Raw genomic sequence first — 22,246 nt, forward strand, 5'->3', positions numbered from 1 at the left:
TGACAGTACTCAGTCCTGCAACCAGGAGAAAGACCAGGAGTGTCATCTGGTCACATGCCTGGGAAGAAGAAGGGGACAAGTTTTACTAGCTTGTTATCAGTCTCTGAGCAGAAATTTCCTTCTGTTTACCTTTTACCCACATGAGCACAAATGAGATCCTGAGTCCCACAACCATAAACCCTTGTTTAAACTTTGCTTGTTCATTTAATAATGTAACAGGGAGATCTTGCCATAGCAAAGGCAAACAGATAGCCCTCATTCTTTTTAATGATTTCAGGTTATCCTATCCCAGCGATGTACTATGTTTCTTTTATTGGGACGGGCTTGCCTTTTATTTTTGTATTTACAATAATGTTTCAAGACACATCTTTGAAGATAAACCTACAAATATCCAAGAATACATCCCTATCAGAAAGACTGTTGGATCAATGGGTGTGTGCACTCAAGTACTGGATACCATTGCCAGATTTTCCTCTATACTATTGAACCAATTTTAACTGACCCCCTACTACTATAGATGTTAATATTTATATAGATATAATATGTTTAATATATATTTAAACTTTATAAGATTTACTTTTCATCACTCTAATATATGTAAACATGCATTCTTGGCTATTAATGTGCCCAGAGTGCTAGAAGCAAAATATCCGACTAAAGATTGTCTGGTTTAATTTCTTCATACCTGGGCAGTTCTAGTGCCATCCCCCAACATCTGGGATGGTAAAAACGCTACAAGCTCCAGTGTGTCAGACAAGCTGTTAGAATTCTTCTCAAGACAGATCTGTATCTGTATCTGATCCTGGCAGATACAGGTAATGGCACAGAGTTGCCTCTTCAATTAAAATCCCTTGGCTCAGCCCAACCCAAGAAAAACAACTGCTTTTCTCTAGTCTTGAATATTATCCTACATGTACTGGCAATATATGATGGTGTCTTATGCTGTTTCAGCAAGGAATTTCTTCTTCCTAATGTCTAAATTATTCCAGTCTAAATTACTCCAGCTGCAGTGTAAGCTTATTTCCTTTCATCTTGCCTTAAATGAAAGCAGCAGCTTTTAATTATATTTTCTTGGATTCATTGCTTTGTTCCTGTGTGGCTGGACTTCAACCCTATAATTTCTGATTCAGGCTTTGAATATCCTAAATTCACTGTGGTATGTTGTGGCTGTGTGTGGAGGGAGGGAGATGTACCAGACAAGAATGTATATAATGTCTAAGTGAAAGTCGCTCAGTTGTGTCTGACTTTTTGCGACCCCATGGACTGTAGCTTGCCAGGCTCCTCAATCCATGGAATTTTCCAGGCAAGAATACTGGAGTGGGTTGCCATATCCTTCTTCATATAATGTCTGAATGTGGTTACAAAAATAAAAGTTAAAATGAGTGCAGTATCCCTTATCACCAAGCTTAAGAAATACAGCCTCACCAGTTCCCTTGAAGCTTGCCATACAGTCACATGTGTCTTGCCTTTGTCTTTCCCCTCCCTCACCCCCATAGATGTAAACACTATCATAAACATTGTGTTAATAATTTCCTTACTTTAGAAGAGTTCTGTAGCATGTGTGTGTCTCCCAATACATTTGGTTGCATTACTTGATTTGAACTTAATATAAATTGATTCATATGTCTTTTGGAATCTGTTTCTGCTTCTGATCAATACTGTGCTTTTTGGAATTCATTCATGCTGGTGTGTGTAGAACTTGGTTCATTCATTTTCAGTATTGTATGGTATTCCATTATATAAATTGGCCTGATTTAGTTATTCATAATAATTTAATTCACAATGGCCACAGATAAACCTAAGATATTGGTGGCTGTAACAGCTAAGTATCCCCCAAATCTCTATTCTTCCATTGTATAAAGTTGTAGCTGGTAGGCAGCTATCCAGCCAGGGAATTTCCCAGACTCCCTTACATCTAGCTGGAATTTTGTGACATTTGCCCAGTGAAATCAAGTGGAAATGATGTGTGTCATTTGGTCTAGGTGGTTAAGGAAGGGTTTTATCTTCTCCACCCTCTTTCAATCCTCTTACTGGCTGGATGTCAACAGCCAGGGCAACCTTAGAAACCTAAAGTTGAAGGTGGCAATGTCTTTCTCAGTTGTGGGTCCTAAAGAATTATGAGTAATACAATCTGTTTTATAAGATAAAAACCAACTTCATTGTGTGAAGCCACTGAAATTTTGGAGTTATTTGTTATAGAAGCTTAAGTTATCCTAACTAATGCAAACTAACAAGAAATTTCCAAGATTTTTATGAAGAAACTTCTAAAAGTTTTAGAAGAATGCAGAAGGTCTGAATAAATAACATGTTATGGATGAGATAACTGATTGCTACAAAGATATAAATTTCTCCTTAAATATCTCTAATTTCAATATAATACATTAAAAATACAATTTTACCATTTACTTGGGAAATTAAACAAAGAAGAAAACACAAAAACATTTTGAAAGAAAATAACAAATAGTACAGACTTCCTAAGATACCAGATATCAGGGCCTATTATAAGATGATCAGAAGTGGCACTGACACAGAAATTAACAAACAGTCCAGTGCAACAGAACAAATAGGTCAAGGACAGACCCACATACATATGAGAACTGGGCATACGACTAGTATTTCAAATCAGGAAGAAAATGGATAAATAGAAAAATGTTGCCAAGACAATTAGCCACCCATTTTGAAAAAAAAATAATACTGGATGATTTCAACTTCATACTATTCTCAAAAAATAAACAACAGCAACAAAAATCAACAAACTACAAAGGGTTATAAGAAAATGTATTTATATCCTTGAGGTTAGGGAAAATCATAAAGGAAATTCCAAAAAATAAGGAAAATATTAACAAACTTGATAACATTAAATTAATATTATATTAATATAATGTATGGAAATGGCACCATAAGCAAAGGAGAAGATAGTTACATATATATATATAGTAGGCAAATAATTAATACCAAGAATATATAAAAGTCAAACTCCTACAAATTGATGAGAAAATGAAAACCCAAAGAGTAGAATGGGCAAAGGGTATATTCTGGTTATATCTAGACAAACCTGTAATTCAAAAAGATAAATGTACGCCTATGTTCATAGCAGTGCTAATTACAATAGCCAAGGCATGGAAACAACCTAAATGTCCATTGACAGATGAATGGATAAAGATGTGGTACACACATACAGTGGAATACTACTCAGCCATAAAAAGGACTAAATAATGCCATTTGCCACAACATGGATGAAACTAGAGATGATCATACTAACTGAAGTAAGTCAGAAAAACACAAATATCATACAATCTAAAATATGACATAAATGAAACTATCTATGAAACACAACAGGCTGGAAGTTGCCAGGGGGGAGAGGATTAGGAAAGGGATGTATTAGGAGGTTGGGGTTATCAGATATTAGCTTTTATACAGAGAATGGATAAACAACAAGGTCCTACTGTATAGTACAGAGAACTACATTCAATATTCTATGATATGTACCACATCTTCTTTATCCATTCCTCTGTTGATTATACACAACAAAATATTACTCAACCATAAAAAAGAATGAAATAATGCCATTTGCAGCAACATGGATGGACCTAGAAATTGTCGTACTGAGTGAAGTCAGACAGAAAGACAAATATCATATGATATCACTTATATGTGGAATCTAAAAGAAATGGTACAAATTTACAAAACAGAAAGCGTGTCACAGCTGTAGAAAATAAACTTATGGTTACCAGGGGAGATTGGGATTGACACATACACATCATATGTATAAAATATATAATTAATAAGAACTGCTATATTGCACAGGGAACTCTACTCAATACTCTGTCGTGACCTCTATGGGAAAAGAATCTGAAAAAGGAATGGATAACTCATTCACTCTGCTGTACATTAGAAACTATCACAACATTGTAAATCAACTATACCCCAATAAAAATTAAAAATGTAGGCACAGTGGGAAAATTTTTCAAAAAACGTGCACTTAAAGGTTCACTGATGATGGGTGAATAAACAAAATGTGATACAGACATATAGCACAGTATTTTTCAACCTTGAAAAGGAAGGAAATTCTGACATATCCTACAATGTGGATGAATCTTGATGACATGCTTAGTAAAATAAACCAGTCACAAAAAGAGAAAAACAAATAAAATATTCTATGATAAACCATAATGGAAAATAATATTAAAAAAGGAATGTATATATATATATGTATAACTGAATAACTTCATTGTACAGGAGAAATTCCCTGGAGAAGGACATGGCAACCCACTCCAGTATTCTGGCCTGGGAAATCCCATGGACACAGGAACCTGGTGGGCTACAGTCCATGGGGTCACAAAAGAGTCGGACACAACTTAGCAACTGAACTACGACAAACAACAGCAGAAATTAACAGTACATTTTAAATCAATTATACTTCAATGCAAAATGATAAAAAGGGTATATGCTGGTACTTGTGTGTGGGTGTTCAATTGCTCAGTCACATGTTTGACTCTTTGTGACCCTAGGGACTGTAGGAGCCCCCCCCCCCCCCCCACAGGCTCCTCTGTTCGTGGGATTTCCCAGACAAGAATACTGGAGTGGGTTGCCATTTTCTCCTCCAGGGGATCTTCCTAATCCAGGTTCAAAACTCACATCTCCTGCATTGGCAGGTGAGCTACCTGGGAAGCCCTACATGCTGGTAATTCACATATAAACATACAAAAATATTCAGTCCCACTGATAGTTGGAGAAGTGCAAAGCAAAACAGTAAAGGGATATGATTTTTTGACTTTTAGGTTGAAAAAGATAGAAAAAATTTCTAATGTAGGATATAGGCCAGAGTGTGGAGAAGTATCTACAATTGTTTTTGACGGTATAGTTTTAAAGTAGGGCATTTTAGCAATATTGTGAAAATTTAGAAGTGATGTACCTTTTAACCCAGCAATTTCACTTCTTCTCTTGGCTATCCACTCTAGGAATTAATTCACTTGTATGTACAAAGAAGAATATTGAAGGGTTTTCACTGTAGTGACATTGATAACAGGAAAACTTCAAAGCAGCTTGAATGCTCACCCAAAAGTGAACTAAAGAGCACTATGAAGTAATAAAAAGAGTCAAGTGGCTCAGCATGGAGTATAGTAGAAATAGATGCATTACTTAGAGGTAAGACAAATCATTAAGCTAAAAAAGACAAGCTTAGAATGCCACTTGGGGCTTCCCAGATAGTACTAGTGGTAAAGATCTGCCTGCCAATGCAGGACATGTAAGAGATGTGGGTTCAATCCCTGAGTCAGGAAGATCCCCTGGAGGAGGGCATGGCAACCTACTCCATTATTCTTGCCTGGAAAATCCCATGGACAGAGAAACCTGGTGGGTAACAGTCCATAAGGTTGCAAAGAGTCAGACACGACTGAAGTGACTTAGCACACACACACAGAATGCCACTTATAAAGCGTGAAAAAAAGAAACACCACAAAACAAACTTCTATTTCTGTATGTACTTATGGAAGCATGTAGATGGAGAAAGTTAGAAAGGAGAATCAACACCAAACTAAAGATAGCAGGAGCCTAGCAGTGATGGGGAAATGGGACTGTGAGGGCAGTGGGGACAACTTTTACAATGAGAATATACTTGTGTGTTTAATACTGTAATTTAATAAATCAAAATAGAAAAAGACATAAATGCTGAGGTTTTGAGTCCAGAGATTCCTTTTTTTTTTTTTTTGCAAAACCAAATTTTACTTAAAACACAAATATGTTACTTTTTGCAAACAAATCCATGACGCATATCTAGATAGTGAGGTTAAATAGCCGCTTAGCACTCATTTAAGTCTACAGCACCTCTCAGGTGCTAAAAGAGTGGCCCCATGCCCTTGGACACAGGTGTCTGGGCTGGTTCTAGGCAGCGACAGTTCAGGTTAAAATTTATATTGGCTTCACGTGAGTACAACACAGTGGCAGCTCTTGATATTATTAAAAAGCGAGCAGCGCACTAAAGGGAAGGTTACAGAGAGGTTTGGTAAATGACTAATTCTCACCACATTAACACGCAAACTTCAGTTACTGTATCAGCCATTCTGAAATCTATATAGAAATACCCAGGAAGATGGTAGCCTCCTTCAAGGCTAGTTGTAGACCAGGACATACATTTCGGAAGTTGGTCCCTTGCAGTGTCTGTAACAGGAGCGTCCTTGAGATGCTGTGGTGGCAGGACAGGTCACTTTCTAGAAGAGTTGCCTGGGGCCCAGCAGCTTCATTCTTCATGCCTTCCTTGGTGCACATCTAGTTTGGGGGACATACTCTTGCCTGGAAAATCCCATGGACGGAGGAGTCTGATAGGCTACAGTCCATGGGGTTGTGAAGAGTTGGATACAACTGAGCGACTTCACTTCTTGGGGTGTACAGGGAAAAGGTACTCAGTAAATTAGGTGAGAATACAGACTTGGGCTTCACACTCCACCTTGAAGTCCCCCTTAGCCCGTGTAAGCAACTTAGGAAGAAGGAATAGCAGCCAGCAGGGTCTGAGCGCTCGTCTGCACTCCTGCTGGGGTCTCGGTTTAGTGGCTGGTGGCTGAGTGTTCTGATGAGGGCTGGTATCTCCTTTCTGCAAAAGCACCAGTCCACATAGGTAGGATGCAAGTGGGACTGTCCTAGAGCCCCTCCAGTGACAGGTCCATGAGACAGCAGTAGGGAAGCAGCTTAATGGTCTGGCTAACACCGTTCTTTCCGAGAGCTGCTGACCTGTGAAGGAGAAGCTCTAGTCCTTGGTCTTTGGTGTTTCTGGTGGAGCAGCAAGTGGAAAACCTGGGCTACATGTAGTGTGGACAAGCTGGCGTGCTGGGCCCAGAACTGCCTATGAGGGCAACGACCAGTGCTTGGGGTCTGCTTGGTAGGTGTCTGCTCCAGACAAGGTGACTTCCACTTCCCTCAAGGGAAGAAGAAGGCCTGGGCCCCCACCCATGTGGGGAGGCAGGGCTTGAAGTGGTTTCTTTCCTCCTTGCTGGAGAGTCAAATGTGGTTGAAATCACAACTTTGACAGACCTCGTTTAGCCAGCTTTTGTTTCCTTGCAAAAAAAAAAAAAAAAAGCAAAGAACCAAATTCTAAATGACAATAAATACCTTTTTTCTCCACAATATTGCTTAGGAAAATCAAGAGCCAGCAATCCAGTCATCCTGAAGGTCCTAAGAGTCACAGGCAAATGGGGTTTTCCTGGTGAGGCAGATCCCTGCCTGGGGTGGGCTGGTTCTGTGCTGAGAGGCCTGTTGGGTTACATGACACCTAGGGGATGCGATCCTTGGAAGAACAGAGATCCCAGAGTGAAAGAATGAGACCCAAACCAATTAGGGGCCTGCTCTTATTGGCTTTAGGCTAATGCCAGAGCTCTGCTAATGGATACGGGGAGGTGGGCAGACACCCCCAAGGGGCTGTCCTTGGCTGGGAGGGAAACTGGCAGAGGGGAGGAGGGTTCCATAGTGTGATTTCCATGTCAGAAAACCCCAAGTAGCCTAGATTAATGCTCTAACAGGTCAACTCCAGAAATCCATGATTTGCAGCGAGATCTGGATACCAAGGTCTCTACCAGATGCTAGCGCAGTGGCAATGATGGTAGCAGAAGGCTGGGTGATGCAGGGATGAGAGATGCTGTCAGGATTCACCACTTCACATTGTAAATCAAAGTCCTGATGCCAGACCAGTCCCAGGCACAGGATAAAAAGAAACCATAACAAAATTCCACATTTTGTTCACAGAAGAAAATAGGAGGGGGGTCCTAGAAATACTGTGGCAGTGTGCTGTGCTTTGGAATGGAAGCAATGTCTCTCCAAGGAAGCAAGGGTGTGGCAAAGCAGCGGTACCAGCCAGGGAAGGCCGCCATCCACGCTCCAGCGCCGGAAGCCCACCTTCGGACTCATGAAGTGCCAGGAGCGCAACGGAGGCCGGCAGGGCTAGAACTGCTGCATGAAAAAAAGTGAAAGTCATTCAGTCGTGTCTGACTCTTTGTGACCTCATGGAGTATACAGTGCATGGGATTCTCCAGGCCAGAATACTGGAGTGGGTAGCTGTTCCATTCTCCCTGGGGATCTTCCCAACCCAGGGATCGAACCCAGGGCTCCCACATTGCAGGCAGATTCTTTACCAACTAAGCCACCAGGGAAGCCCAAGAATACTGGAGTGGGTAGCCTATCCCTTCTCCAGTGGATCTTCCTGACCCAGTACTCAAACCAGGGTCTCCTGCATTGCAGGTGAATTCTTTACCAGCTGAGCTACCAGGGAAGCTCCAGTGAAGCATTGTAATGAGGGAACACTTGGTTCTTGGGAAGGTGGAGAACAGCTTGCAAGACCACGAGCACCATGAACTCAAACCCAGTTAGATAGCATCTGTTGAATTGAAACCTTTCTTTTAACTTATCGATGAGCTGCTCCATGTCACACTTGTGGAGGTCGCTGCTGGTCTTGGGGCAGAACCTGCGTTCTGCTTGTTGAGCTCACCCTGCAAGACCAACCTCTCCAAGTACGGGTAGACATGGACACCGTCATGGCTCCAAACCACACTTCCTGGACAGGTTCGGCATTTCTGGTTTTAAAGTTCTAATTTTGCTTAGCATTAGCTCGATATGCAGGGACTTTTCTGGGAAGGTTTTGTTCATGTCCTTCTTGAGGTTGGAGGGCTTCATGTACCCTACGGCCGTGGAGATGTAGCAGATGAACATGAGGGCGGCGCTTGTGCTTGCCACAGGGCCCCTAAGAGTCATCCAGGAAGTCGGGGTTGTACTCCAGGGCATCCCCACGTTGTCCCCTAGTTCTGAGCCGGCAGAGTGTGGGGCCGCTGGACCGGGGCTGTCTGTCTTGAGTGTGACCAGGGTGTTGGTGGAGCACAGGAACTTGACGTAAGACACAACCTTTCCACTTGCCCCCAGCTGGAAGACTGTCTCAGAAGAGCCGCTGGAGGGATGCGCCTGCTTCTGGCGGTCCACCCTCAGGTCACTGACCCGCAGCCTCCTCTGTAGGGTGGGCCTGAGAAGGCTGCACGCAGGGACCCCTAGGCGCAGATCAGCGCAGTCCTGCGGCTCCTGGAGTCATACTGCCTTGTGTCCTTGATGAAGTGAGTCTCCTCCATGCCTTTGGGTCTGGGAATCCAGATATGTTTGGTTCTTTGAATGAGGCACATCCCTCTGCGTCTTTCGAGGGCAGGCCACAAGCCTTCTCTGGCACTGCCTGTCCAGGCTCTGGCCCAGTCTGAGGGCTGAGCAGGCCCTGGGCATCACGGCCCTGCCCTTGGTTCCAGCAACAGATGGCTGCAGCAGGCCCGCAGGTGCTTCTTAGCGCGCAGGCCCAGACTCTGGGGCTGCCCGTCGAGGGAGAGGATTGCAGCCAGGTTGCACCTCGAGTCCCCTTGTCTCTGCAGCACCTGCTGGGTCGGGTGGCCCTGGCAGCCTGGCCGGGGACGGGCCTGGGAACGATCGGGGTGCTGCACATGCTTTGGCCACCGCCCTCAGAGATTGTTAACTGGATGGTTTTGGTGGGAATTGTTTTGTTTGTTTGTTTGATGTCTTCTTGGGTGATTCTGAGACCACAGGCTTGAATATTGGCTATTGGAGACTATATGGTAAAGTCCTCAATTCAGCTGAAGTGTTTTTATAATATAACTTGTGAAAATTTGGCATAGTGTTTGCTTTGGCAGCACACAGGCTAACACTGAAGCGATGCAGAGATTAGCGTGGGCCCTGTGCAAGGATGACATGCAAATTTGTGAAACATTCCATATAGTTGTTAGGATGGCAAATTTTATGTCATGTGTATTTTACCATAGTTTAAAATTGTAACAGTTTCATTTAATTAAAAACATTAAGAAGGATTTCAGTTAATTGAGCCATGTCTCCATAGTCTGAGCTTGGGTTGGAAAAGAATTTCCAGGCAGAGTATTTCAGAAAGGAGTGACTTTATTAAGAACGAAAAGCAGAGATAATGAAGGTGCTGCAAGCACAGTGGGCTGACCTCCTGACAGACCAGGGGAGAGTCCCCAGGAAGCTATTAGAACGTGGACTGGCTCAAGGGAGAGCCCAGGGAAGTAATAGATACTTCTGAACAGATAGTTCTGAAAGAATTGATACTTCTGAATAGGTAGTGAGGGACGCTGCAAATATAACAAGCCGACTTCCTGATAGACCAGGGAAAGATGACTCTTCCTGGGTTAGTAGCCAATTTTTGGAGCCTCAAGACAAAGAAAATTCTTGCTGGAAGGGTAGCCTTAAGTGATTGGTTAGGGCACTGTAGGGTGGGGAGCGGGGTGGGCATTTTTGCCTAATATGGGGTCAGGAACTGGCTGATAAAGACTGAGGGCTTTTGGCAGCGGTTACAAAGGGGCTCAGTCATTTCTGGAGATGACCTTGGCTCTGGGCTCCGCCTCTGTGGCCTTGGCGCGCGGCCTTGCACCTGTGGGCTTGGGATAGGACTCCATGAGTCCTTTGTCACTAATTCAAATATTGTCTGTTTCTCTCCAGATGAACGTTGGTTTTCCTGTTTTTCTTCAGGCAAAGCTCTGTCTTTTCTTACCTGTAGCATTTTTAGGTGTGAGGAGTCTGGGCCAGTCTGTGACCACCCAACACATGTGTCCTCTGGGCCATATTAACGCATGCCATTTCTGCACATTGTTGTTCTGCCCCTGTGAGTCGAGGCATTGTCCATTCTGAAGAGAGTTCCTTCTGATCTCAGGAAAACATCCATTTGCTCTCCAGCTCCCTATTTCATTTTCTATCCTGTTGGGAGCCAGAGAACAGAAAGAGAGGGCTCGGGTCCATGACTGCCTGAGTGAAGAGAACCACAAGAAGAACATCCTTGTGAAGAGGAGGCAGCTCAAAAGTTGCTGCAGAATTTTTTTTTTTTTTATTATAGGTTGCGGCCCTAGAACTTGTTACATAGATTATAGTATAAAATCCCCCAAATTCTGAATTCCAACACACATCTGACCTTTAATGCTTCAGGTAGAAGGCATTCAGATTGTGGATCTGTACAAAAAAGCACTTAGAATAATAGTTCCTGGCATGTAATATGTGCTCAGTTGTTTCTGTCCCGTCCGACTCTTTGAGACCCTGTGGTCTCTAGCCCTCCAGGCCCCTCTGTCCATGGGATTCTCCAGGCAGGAATACTCGAGTAGGTTGTCATGCCCTGCTCCAGGGCATCCTCCCACCTCAGGGACTGAACCTGCTTCTCCTGCATTGTAGGTGGATTCTTACTGCTGACCACGAGGGAAGCCCTGGCATATAATAAACATACACAAATAAACTACTGGTATTATGTCACCTTTAGCCTGGCCCAGTGTGGCTGTTTTACTTAACCTAGAAACCGTTGTCACATTGTGCACATTTACACTTAGGAAGATCAAGCATATCACCCTATGACCAGATGGGTGATGCCCAAACTCACTTTAATATAACAAGCCTTCCTTTCTTCTTATCATCTCTTTTTCGATTTTCCCATCCCTACCTTCAGTTAGCAAGACAGGGATTCAATGTCGTGCTTATCAGCCGGACACTGGAAAAACTACAGGCCATTGCTGCGGAGATTGGTGAGTGACTCCAAGAAATAAGGGAGATGTTTGTGGAGCCCACTTGCCAGGTTTGCTCACATTCTGCCTGTGGAGGCATCTGTCAGCCTCCCTACATTTGCTCTCTGGTGCCTGGGGTACCAGCCTCCTTCGGGGAGCCCAGTTTACAAAGTTAAGGGCAGGACATAAGTGGCTTTAGCTCTCTTTAGTTCATCAGTGATTCTTTGGGCTTCATGAAGCAGAAACACATTCACCCTACAAATAGGTCCATTCCTTTCTTGGGTCTAGTGTCTCTGTCTCTAGAATCAGATCCCCTCCCCAGAGGCCTCAGCTGTCTGATTGCTTCAGTTACTTCCTTCAAAAGCAGGGACTTCCCTTCCCTATGTCTGTGCTTTGCTCCTTGCAGAGGGTTGAGAGACAATGCTCACTGCTTGTTGTTAGATTTAAAAAAACAAAAAAAGATTTGATTCAGGGCTGCCATGTATGGTGTGAGGGTTGTACACTATACAACCTTAAGAGATAGGATTTATATTATAATGTTTTATTTTGATGATCCACTCTTAAGTGTTTTTAGTTACTAATAATGATCATCATATCCCCTTCTGAGCATTTGAATTTTAATAATTAATTATTAACTTAGTGATTAATAAACTCAATGCAAAGGAATGAGTTTTCAACTATGAAGACTCAAGAAGACCATAGCAGGCTGTCTGGGAACAGTCTTATTTCCCTGGAAGAAATTTGGGATAAGAGAAGACCATGGGGGAGTGTGGCTGAACAATCACAATGAGGAGGCTCAATGCCCTTGAAGCAGTGAATTCTTCTTTTGTTTTCTGACTGGATCTGAAATAACTTTGAGCAGGACTATGATGTTCTTCAGTATTTCCCTTACTGTGCACTTTTTATTGTCTTTTTGAAAAGCAAGTAGTGTCTTTGAAGTGTCCCCAGACTATGCCTAAAGATCACTTGCCCCAGAAATATTGGATCTAACTCCAGAGCTGAGTGGGCAGCAGCTAGTGAAATCTGCCTGCAGTTTTTATATCCAAGAGAAAGCTCCCACAGAAGGAAAGTTCACATAGACTAGTGACATAGTTCACACAGACTAGTTCACATAGACTCTTTCCACATAGACTAGTGGAAAGAGGATTGAACTTGCAGGGAGCAGGGGGTGGTTGCCCTTGGTCAAGCTAGTAAGCTTCTTAGAGCCTTAATTTTCTCCTCCAGAAAGTGGAGACAATACCTACTTCGTTCTTGAGAATGTTAAAAAATATACTCTGCGTGTAACTGTTTTTATAAATGCCAAAGTGCTGGACAAATGCAAAGGGTTTCTGAGTGTACATGGAGAGGACCTGATACTCACCGAGCACAGGGATCACACTTCGCTCTAACAGCCCTTAGTCCGCAGGTCTGCAACTTGAGCATGCACCACAGTCACCCCCAGTGCTGTGAAAACAGATCACCAGGCCCACTCCCAGGGTTTCCTGGTTCAGTAGGTCTGGGTGGAGCCTGAGATTTTATTTCTAACAAGTTACCAGTGGTGCTGATGCTGTGGTCTGTGGACCTTGCTTTGAGAACTATTGTATTAAATTTGTTATAATGCCTTTACTTGTCACTGCAGTGAATCTTAGAATCACACAGAAACCATCATTCACAAATCTTTTAGCACATTCCAGCATTTATCTGAAGCCATTTCTTGTTTCTAATTAAGATGATGGGCTTGTGCTCTTAAGTTTCTGTTCTGTTCAGGTAATACTCAGGGAGTATTAGGGGAATAGAGATAAGAGGGGGATTTGGACACTTGTTCATTGAAAAATAACTGTTGTCTCTAATGCAGAGTGGACGATAGGAAGTACCGTGAAGATAATACAAGCAGATTTTGCCAAAGATGACATCTATGAGTATATTAAAGAAAAACTTAAAGACTTAGAAATTGGAATTTTAGGTAAGTAAATTGCAATAATGCAAAGCTTGTCGAAATAAGTCAGTGAAATAATTATCTTAGTGAGAGTTGATTATTCAGTAGTTGCTTAAATTTAACCCATGACTGTAAGCTGTAGCATTAAACCAAATATTAAAGTTCAGTTCTGCAAAAGGCATTATTGGATCAACAAATTTGTATATGGTTTTGAAATGTAGCAAACCTACATAATTTCAATCTTCCCAACCATATTTCCTAGTATTAAAATGCTTTTCTTTCACTGAATGTTGACATTTGACAGGAATAGCGAAACTTTGGTCTAATGGAATTAGTTCAATAAACAAATATTGCTGTGATTGATTCATGAAGTAGTGAGTCAGTATGATTATTTGAGGATAGAGTTTCTCATTTGGGAAATAAGATACAATTTTTTTCTGTGATAATTTTTAGATGATCTGTTTTGTGATCACATACACAGTACAGTGTATTGTAGAGAGAAGGAGGATTTTAATTTTCAAAATAATTGCATGTTTACTAATAATAACGTAAAATGTACTCTAGAAAAACTAGAAAGAGCAGATGAACACATAAAAGAATTATGAGTTCCTTAAAATCTTTAACAGCCTGAGATAGCACCTTGGTACATATCTTTCCAGATACATACATGCGTATTTTCAAAATAAGGATTAAACTTACATACTGTTTTGCAACACTTAAAAAAATTATACATCAAAAATGTTCTCCCAGGTTTTTAAAACTCTGAGCAGTCATAGTTTTGAATAACCGCATAGCATCCCACTATATGGCTGCATCATGATACATTTTATCTGCATTGTATTATTGCACCACAGTTTTTTCCCTTCCAATTTCCTCACTGTTATTGAATTATATTGCAGTGAACAGCCTTTTATATACATTGTTTTGTACATGCTTTCTTGGAAAACCTCCCAAGAGAAGAATTTCTGGGTTGAATATGACAATTTTTAAGGCTTTCAATAGACATTTGCCATGGAGTCTTCTGATATCTTTTTGTTTTGCTTTTCTTGGTCAGTCAACAATGTTGGAATGCTTCCAAACCTTCTCCCAAGCCATTTCCTTAACACGCCAGATGACATCCAGGTAGGCTTGTATGTTCTGTGGATGTTTTCCTCTCCCCGAGTCCTGAGCCCCCAACTGGGTAATACCAGGGCTGGGAAGGGGTGATGGGAGTGTGGCCAAAATTCTGCAATCCAGGTGGATGACTGGAGGTGTCGCCTTTAAGTACTCACCTGAGTACTTGATACATAGTGAAGGGTATCACTGTTCTGGACTATCTCTAGGAAAAAAACATCTTCCTTTTTCTCCACACATCAAAATTCACTTGTCCCCAGTCTTTTGGGGGCTCCACACTGTGCTTTATAAGGGAGGTAATGCTCCTAACAAATTCATAGCTCTGGATTCAGTGGGAGAAAGCCAGCTCTTTGGCTTTCTTTACCTTTCAAGGTCATAAGATTCATTCAACTTTCAGTGTGAGGGAAGTCCATAATACAGACTTTGTGGCTGAGGGTGTTGTAAGTTCAACAAGCTTAACTCAGACCCATGACTGTCATTGTTTGTCTTGAGTAAATTTATTATGCATTAACAGTCTTTGAAGGCACTGTATTTTGACTCTTCTCTAGGCTTTGACCTTTGAAATCAAAGGGTTATACTAATTTCGAACAGGCTATGATGCTTCTATTCCCCAATCCTGCAAGTAGTCCTAAGGTTCTATGTAAGCCCCAAGTGTACTGCATGGACGAATAATGCCAGATTGCTTGGACACTGCTGAACCTCTCACCAAACCTCTTCTGGCCACATATCTAACTCCATGTTCCCTGTTTCTGGCATAAATCTGTGTCTTTTCATTAAGCTCATCCCATTCCTGCTTCTCTTTATTTATGTCTGCATTTGTACTTGTCTATGTGTCTGTCCCTCTTTCCCTCTTTGTGTGTCTTGGGTAATTCTAGTAGTTTCTTTTTCTGGCTTCTGTAGCCCAGAACCTCTACTTTGTATTATACAACCATTCATCTTTATAATCTTTATGTTAGTGTCTTCTAGACCCACATATACTAACCTCCCTTCCTTCAGCTGGAAATTAACCATCTCCCTTTGAGAAACAGTGTCCATATTCCTCCCTAAATTTTCAAGGAAACTCTTAATTGAGGCACACACTTTTGCCCACTTTGTGGTTCTTTAGCACAATATTTCTCAAGAGAATTTCTCAAATGATCCAGCTAAATCATGATTGTGATTATTTATTACAGAGCCTCATCCACTGTAACATCACCTCAGTTGTGAAGGTATGTAATCAATGTATATGCTCAATGCATTAAAATGTAGTAACTGTTGGAATTTGGCCACTCAGGAGAACTGGCCCCTTCCCCGTAAATGTAGAATTCTTTAAAATTGAACTGTACTTGATTGAAAGACTATGTAGTAGCCTTTTAATTGTCTTTTTTTTTTATCAAGGAAATACAGTGGATTCACTCTCCCTAGCATCTGAATCTTATTTCTGCATTCAGTTTTGTCCTATGTCAGAACATATGAGGCCTGATGATGATGAATTCAGGATTCCAAAGAAACTTATAAAAATTAGTACCTTCCTCTGAATTTAGTCTTTGTAAATAGAGGAAAGCTCACTCTGTTTGGAAAAAGGACAGAGACTGTGGTTTGAATTTTATAGACTCTTGTTGTTAAAAAAAATATTTGTTGAATTGAAGTTCAAGGGCATATGTATTCTGATTCCAGATCAGTTGCTAGTTAAGTAGACAGCACTGGGCATGCTATTTAGCTCCCTTGAACTTCATATTCTTCATCTGCTATTAATGTATTGAGGATTGAACTAAATGGTATGTCAAGTACCATTCAGCACTCAGGTCCTTTTATTAGAATTTACTGCATAAGCATTTATAGCCATGACTACCACAAAGCTATCTTATGCTGTACCTTTGTGTGAATAAAAAAAAAGGTAGACAAATTGTCTGGGCAGACAGTTTGGAGAAAGATGCTGCCTGAGAGTGGACATAGCCCTATGCTTGATGAGTAGATGATGCTTTTGTGTGAAAACAATGTTTCCTTTACCTCTGAATGATGAAAGCCATCTAAATGGCTTGAGTGAACCCTGGACTTTTAGCCCGCACTCACTCCCACAGCTAGGCATCTTGTTTGGTACACAAAATTCCCAACTGTGCTTGGAAGAACTGCTCTGGATGGTTCAGTGGAACGTCAGCAATGAATCAGGCATGACTGATTTCATGAAACTGGAACCTTTGTTGGAAAGCAGTGGGAAGCACAGTCTCGTCTTCATTACACACACTGGCAGCAGAAGACTGCTTTCCAGAGGAAAGGGGGGTAGATGCTGAGCAGACCAAAACAAAAAAATATATATATTTTTGGTTGAGCTGACAAAAATTATTTTCACCATTGGTTTGTTTCTTTGTTTGTTTTGGTAAATATACATTCTTTTTATGCTGAGCAGTCAATGGCTTTTTAAAATCCTCAGCCCATATAACTGAAAGTTTTATATGTTCCCGCTGTTGTCTGCAGCCTTACCACTAAAACCTTTCCATTAATGTATACATCGATCTTTTAGTCTTGGTCCATTTGATCACAGGGTTTCCCAAATGTATTTGACAACTTTCTGACTCTTTTAGCAGAAAAATGCTTAAAAAAATATATTTTATACATTGGTAGATGCTAACTTCCTTAAGTGAAAAAGAAAATAAATTGAAGGTTAGCTTCTAAGTATGTCATGCCCAAGATGGCCATGTTAGTTGAAAACATGACTCAGTTCAGTTCAGTTCAGTTCAGTTGCTCAGTTGTGTCCAACTCTTCGTGACCCCATGGACTGCAGCATGCCAGGCCTCCCTGTCTGTCACCAACTCCTGGAGCTTGCTCAAACTCATGTCCATCAAGTTGGTGATGCCATCCAACCATCTCATCCTCTGTTGTCCCCTTCTCCTCCCACCTTCAGTCTTTCCCAGCATCAGGATCTTTTCCAATGAGTCAGTTCTTCACATCAGATGGCCCAAGTATTGGAGTTTCAGCTTCAGCATCAGTCCTCCCAATGAATATTCAGGACTGATCTCCTTTAGGATGGACTGGTTGGATCTCCTTGCAGTCCAAGGTACTCTCAAGAGTCTTATTCAACACCACAGTTCAAAAGCATCAATTCTTCAGTGCTCAGCTTTCTTTATGGTCCAACTCACACATCCATTCATGACTACTGGAAAAACCATAGCTTTGACTAGACAGACCTTTGTTGGCAAGTAATATCTCTGCTTTTTAATATTCTGTCTAGGTTGGTTATAACTTTCCTTTCAAGGAGCAAGCATCTTTTAATTTCATGGCTGCAGTCACCATCTGCAGTGATTTTGGAGCCCAAAAAGATAAAGCCTGTCACTGTTTCCATTGTTTCCCCATCTATTTGCCATGGAATGATGAGACCAGATCCATGATCTTAGTTTTCTGAATGTTGACTAGTATCATTTAATTATTCCAAAGGAACCATCTGGAAACACTAGAGTTCTCTATCAAGGGCAAAACTGGAGAATGAGTTTGAGGGCAAAGGGAAGGTAGGATAAGAGACTAAATACTGGGACCTTTGAGACAGGGAACCCACAAAGTCCAGTGTTGTCTCTCTAATTGGGATCATTCACCCAATCAGGCTTTTGGGAGACTGAGAAATGCTGTCCGATAGTCCTCCACCTTAATGAAGTTAGGAGAATCAAGGCAAGGGTGTTGCTCCAGAACTGGCAGGGAAGACCTCTTCCAGGGGCAGTATTTTGGAGTGGGGAAGGGATTTTTCAATCCTGTTGTAACTCCAGCAGACCAGCAGACATGTATCTAGGGGGCTGTTTCATAGACCACATGCAGGCTAACAACGCTGCTGTTGAATTGAAGAGATGTTCTTCTTTGTCTCGTACCTTGTATGTGAGATGGACATGTGTTAGGTTTCCTGACGGTCCCCTAATTCTAACTCCTGTGTGAGTTTTACAATGGCCAGCCTACTTTTACCTCTCTGCCAGAATGAAGGGTATCTGGGAGCCTCAGTGTTGGTCCCATAGCCATAAGTCAATTCCATAGCTTTTCACTCCATTTTCCACAAAGACTTGTTTTATGAAGAAGAAACTAGAGGCTTGTGACCTGTTGGCCATTTGTTTACGATGCCTACTGTAGGTTCCCCAGACTCTAATGTTGCCAAAATTACCTCCAGTGAGTGTCTGCAGATTTTCAAGGCCATTTGAAAAGCTGAAGTTCTTTCTCCAGTTTCTTCCCTCGCTTATTTCCCAAATTCCCACTGCCCATTGCTACTTTGTTTCTTTAAAGGTCAGGGCTTAACTTTGGCCTTCTTTTATAGATGACACAGCTGATTCTGAAACACATGAAATCAAGGTAAGTTCTTTCCTTGAAAAAACTTGGAGCAGCCTGTGTTGCCTGGCTTGGCAGTTTTAGGATGAGGGATCAGGGGGACAGGGTTCATCTGCTGCTGCTTTAACAAATGATAAAACTGTGGTGAAAGGACATGGAGATTACGGGTTGTAAGCCTAACATTCTGGACCAGGCCAGCTTTGCCAACAGATAAGCATATTTGAAGGTCAAATGTAGCATATACTGGAGGGAGGAAGAAAATAGCAATTCCAGCCGTCCTTGTATTAAAAAAAAAAAAAAAAAAAACTAACTCACAATGAGCTTAAAAGAAACTTCAGAACTTGGCCTGAGACCATTTCTTTGTTATTATGCATTTCAACTCTTGTCAGAATGAACGTTCCAATTTAGGGGTAAAAATCACTATCCCATCAGTGTCTATTTATTCCACATTTTATTTTATTTTTATTCATTTATTTTTATTCCACATTTTAAATCACCCTAGTACAATGCCCATTTGGGAACTGGTTTTTCTCAGGTGGTATTCATTAAAGCAAATGGTTGATAGTTCTATCTTCCTTAGAGAAAGAAGGGGCTTGGCCCTGGTATTCAAATTTGAAGTTTCTTGGTTTTTTCTGGATAGAATCCATCTACTAGGGAAGGGTTAAGAATACTGAATTTCCAAAGGGTAAGAACCTCAGAGACTTGTGTAGGAGTGCCTGTGTAAGCTGATGATGGGCTGTCAAATTCCACCCAGGACAGGATTCTACATATGACATCTGTCCTGTTGTGGGTCATTTTTATGAGTCAGAAGGGACTTTGAGCTCATGTGGTCATGCTTGAGAGAAAAGGCTCCCTTCCCCCTGAGTCTTGTCTGAGCTGAGTTGGTTCTCTGCATTTTTGTGGGGGATCTTTGCTGTAGCTGAGCCCCTGTTTCCTGTCACCAGCCCTTGAAGTCAACTGGCTACCAACTGACATCACTGTATGGTAGTATTGTTCATGATAGAGGTGAAGTTGGACTCACAGTTCTTGGAAGCCAAATGCTTAGCACACACACAGAAACCTAGAGAGGATGGAAGTTTCCTAATGGTCACATTAGTCCCTTTATTTTCTTCCTTCTCAAGGTGTAATCAAGTATCAAAGTAACTGAAACTTTGTTTCATTGCCTGTTAGGCAGAAAGGTCTCATCTTGAACATATCTTCTGGGGTGGCCCTCTTTCCCTGGCCTCTGTATTCCACATATTCAGCTTCCAAGGTGAGTGACAGATGTAGTCCAAATCTCCTTCTCCTTCTTCCCCTTGGCTTTCCCTTTTAGTACTTTTCCTTCAGATCATCTGGCAAGCTGATAGGCAGATTTGCCTAGAGGCACTCTTCTAGGTACAGGGAGCTAGTCCACCAGTATCTGGGTGCAAATCTGAAAAAGATGTGCCCCTGGGCTGATGAAGCCTTGCAGTAGCCCAGCCAGGCAGTGCAGCCGGGATGGAATTCCAGCCCCCTTTCACTTCCTTGCCTGGGAGCCGGTACACTCTTCATGCCAGCAAGTAGCATTGTATTGATAGTTTCTTTCCATCCCAGAGACCTCTCTGGGTATAACCTGGAGAGGCGGTGGCCCTAAGCAGGTATTTATTACAAAATATGTGTTCCTGCTCTTTGAGGAAGCTCTTTCCAGACCAGGAAATGAAGTTCTAACTGACTCCCATCAAGGCGAGCTCCCTTGGTGTCCTTTGAAATCTGAGCAAGTTGGCTCTGAGAGAGAATCAAGTCCTTAGGTGTTTCTCCTTCTTGTTCCAGGCTTTTGTGTGCACATTTTCCAAGGCACTGCAAGCAGAGTATAAGGAGAAGGGAATCATCATCCAGGTGAGGTCAACCGTTCTGAGTCCTTGGGAATGGGAACTCTGGACCCCATGGAGCCAGGGCCACTCCTTCTGGCAGGACGGGCTGAGCATGTGTGACTGGGAGAGAGGGTCTGTATGACACCACACGGGTTCCTGTGATCCTTGGGGTGGTAGCGGGGCCACCATGGTTCTGCCTGTTGCTGCCCTCATCTGTGCCCTGAGTGCCGGGGAAGGAAATGGGGTGGGGTGAGTGAGTGCTCAGAAACGCTTGCCGCCTGATGCTGCCATCCGGACAGAAATTAGGATCTTGTCTAACCATCCTTTACTCTCTGACCTAGATCCGGAAGATAGGCTCATGTGGGAGTAACTACGTGTGGGGAACAAACAAAAGAAAACCGGATATTGGTCTATGTTGGAAGGGGGAGAGAGTGCTGTGTTTGGTTGCTGTTCATCTGTGATGGGCCCCAGAGATTCCCACACTTTGGATCTTGAGCAGCTGGGGAAGAGGTTCTCTGCTTTCTCTTTCTCCCACACTGACAGCACAGTCATGGAGTTGGCCTTGTTTGAAATGTAAACAGAGTTGGATCATCACTGCTGTCTTTAGCCTGAACAATATGCCATGTGCTTTCTCTGGCAACACAGTTAACTCTTAAGTGGTTCTGGAACCTTGAATAAACAGTTCAGAGAGGTTTTTGGTTAATTGTTTGCAGAGAAGTTTGATGACATACTATTATATATGAATAGGGCTTCCCATGTAGCTCAGTTGGTAAAGAATCTGCCTGCAGTGCAGGAGACTTGAGTTCAATTCCTGGGTCGGGAAGATCCCCTAGAGAAGGAAATGGCAACCCACTCCAGTATTCTTGCCTGGAGAATCCCATGGACAGAGGAGCCCGGCAGGCTATAGTCCATGGGGTCACAAGAGTTGGACACCACTTAGCAACTAAACCACCACCATTATATATGAAAAAGGCACACTCATAGTTATATTTTTAAAATTAGTGCTGTACATACCTATTTTCAACTAAAACACTCAGGCAGCCATTCCTATGAATTAACCAGCTATAGGATAAAGCTTATTCAATAGGCAGGTGTGAGTTAATAGGAGGAACTGTGTAAATAAAAGCATCTTCCCAGTTATAGTGAGTACAATCCCATTCTCAGCCTTGCTGAACTGAAGTCTTACTTATCAAATATTTTTCCCTTCTATCCATTCTGCAGCTTCTAGCCGAGGACAGATTCCTTTTGCAGCATAAGCTAATTTTGCTGCAGTAAAAAATAATTCCTAAAATGTCATTAATTTAAAAGCACAAAGATTTATTTCTCTTTCGTGCTACCTATTCACTGTGAACTGTCAGAGGGGATTAGTTCACTGTGGTGACACAGGTACCCAGGCTGATGGAGCAGCCTCCATCTTGAATATTGTCAGTTGACTTGTCAGAGAAAAAGTGGTACAAGTTCATGAGAACTTCCTTTGATAATTAAAGGCTCTGGGTCAGACAGGTCACCTGTCACTTTTACTCATAATCATTGGTTAGATCTGATTACATGGTCCCCGCCCCCAACTATAGGAACCTAGGAAG

At 42.1% G+C, this 22,246-nt stretch overlaps 1 protein-coding gene, 1 non-coding gene and 1 pseudogene across 2 annotated transcripts in view; 2 read left to right on the forward strand and 1 right to left on the reverse strand.

The window, feature by feature from the left end:
- HSD17B3 (hydroxysteroid 17-beta dehydrogenase 3) overlaps positions 1-22,246 on the forward strand; it is a 57,174-nt gene that overhangs the window by 16,634 nt on the left and 18,294 nt on the right. Inside the window, exons 3-9 of the mRNA XM_020888976.2 lie at positions 11,474-11,549; positions 13,363-13,470; positions 14,498-14,565; positions 15,729-15,764; positions 18,824-18,858; positions 20,005-20,086; positions 20,623-20,688. Coding sequence (XP_020744635.1) covers positions 11,474-11,549; positions 13,363-13,470; positions 14,498-14,565; positions 15,729-15,764; positions 18,824-18,858; positions 20,005-20,086; positions 20,623-20,688 — 471 coding nt within the window. The remainder of the gene's footprint in view (positions 1-11,473; positions 11,550-13,362; positions 13,471-14,497; positions 14,566-15,728; positions 15,765-18,823; positions 18,859-20,004; positions 20,087-20,622; positions 20,689-22,246) is intronic.
- LOC139032338 (CDK5 and ABL1 enzyme substrate 2-like) lies at positions 8,248-9,460 on the reverse strand (annotated as a pseudogene).
- Positions 9,650-9,753, forward strand: LOC139032520 (U6 spliceosomal RNA). The gene has a single exon (XR_011485061.1). It is a non-coding gene; the product is annotated as a U6 spliceosomal RNA (small nuclear RNA).

This window comes from Odocoileus virginianus, chromosome 31 (assembly GCF_023699985.2).
Source record: "Odocoileus virginianus isolate 20LAN1187 ecotype Illinois chromosome 31, Ovbor_1.2, whole genome shotgun sequence".
NCBI classification, from domain to species: Eukaryota; Metazoa; Chordata; class Mammalia; order Artiodactyla; family Cervidae; genus Odocoileus; species Odocoileus virginianus.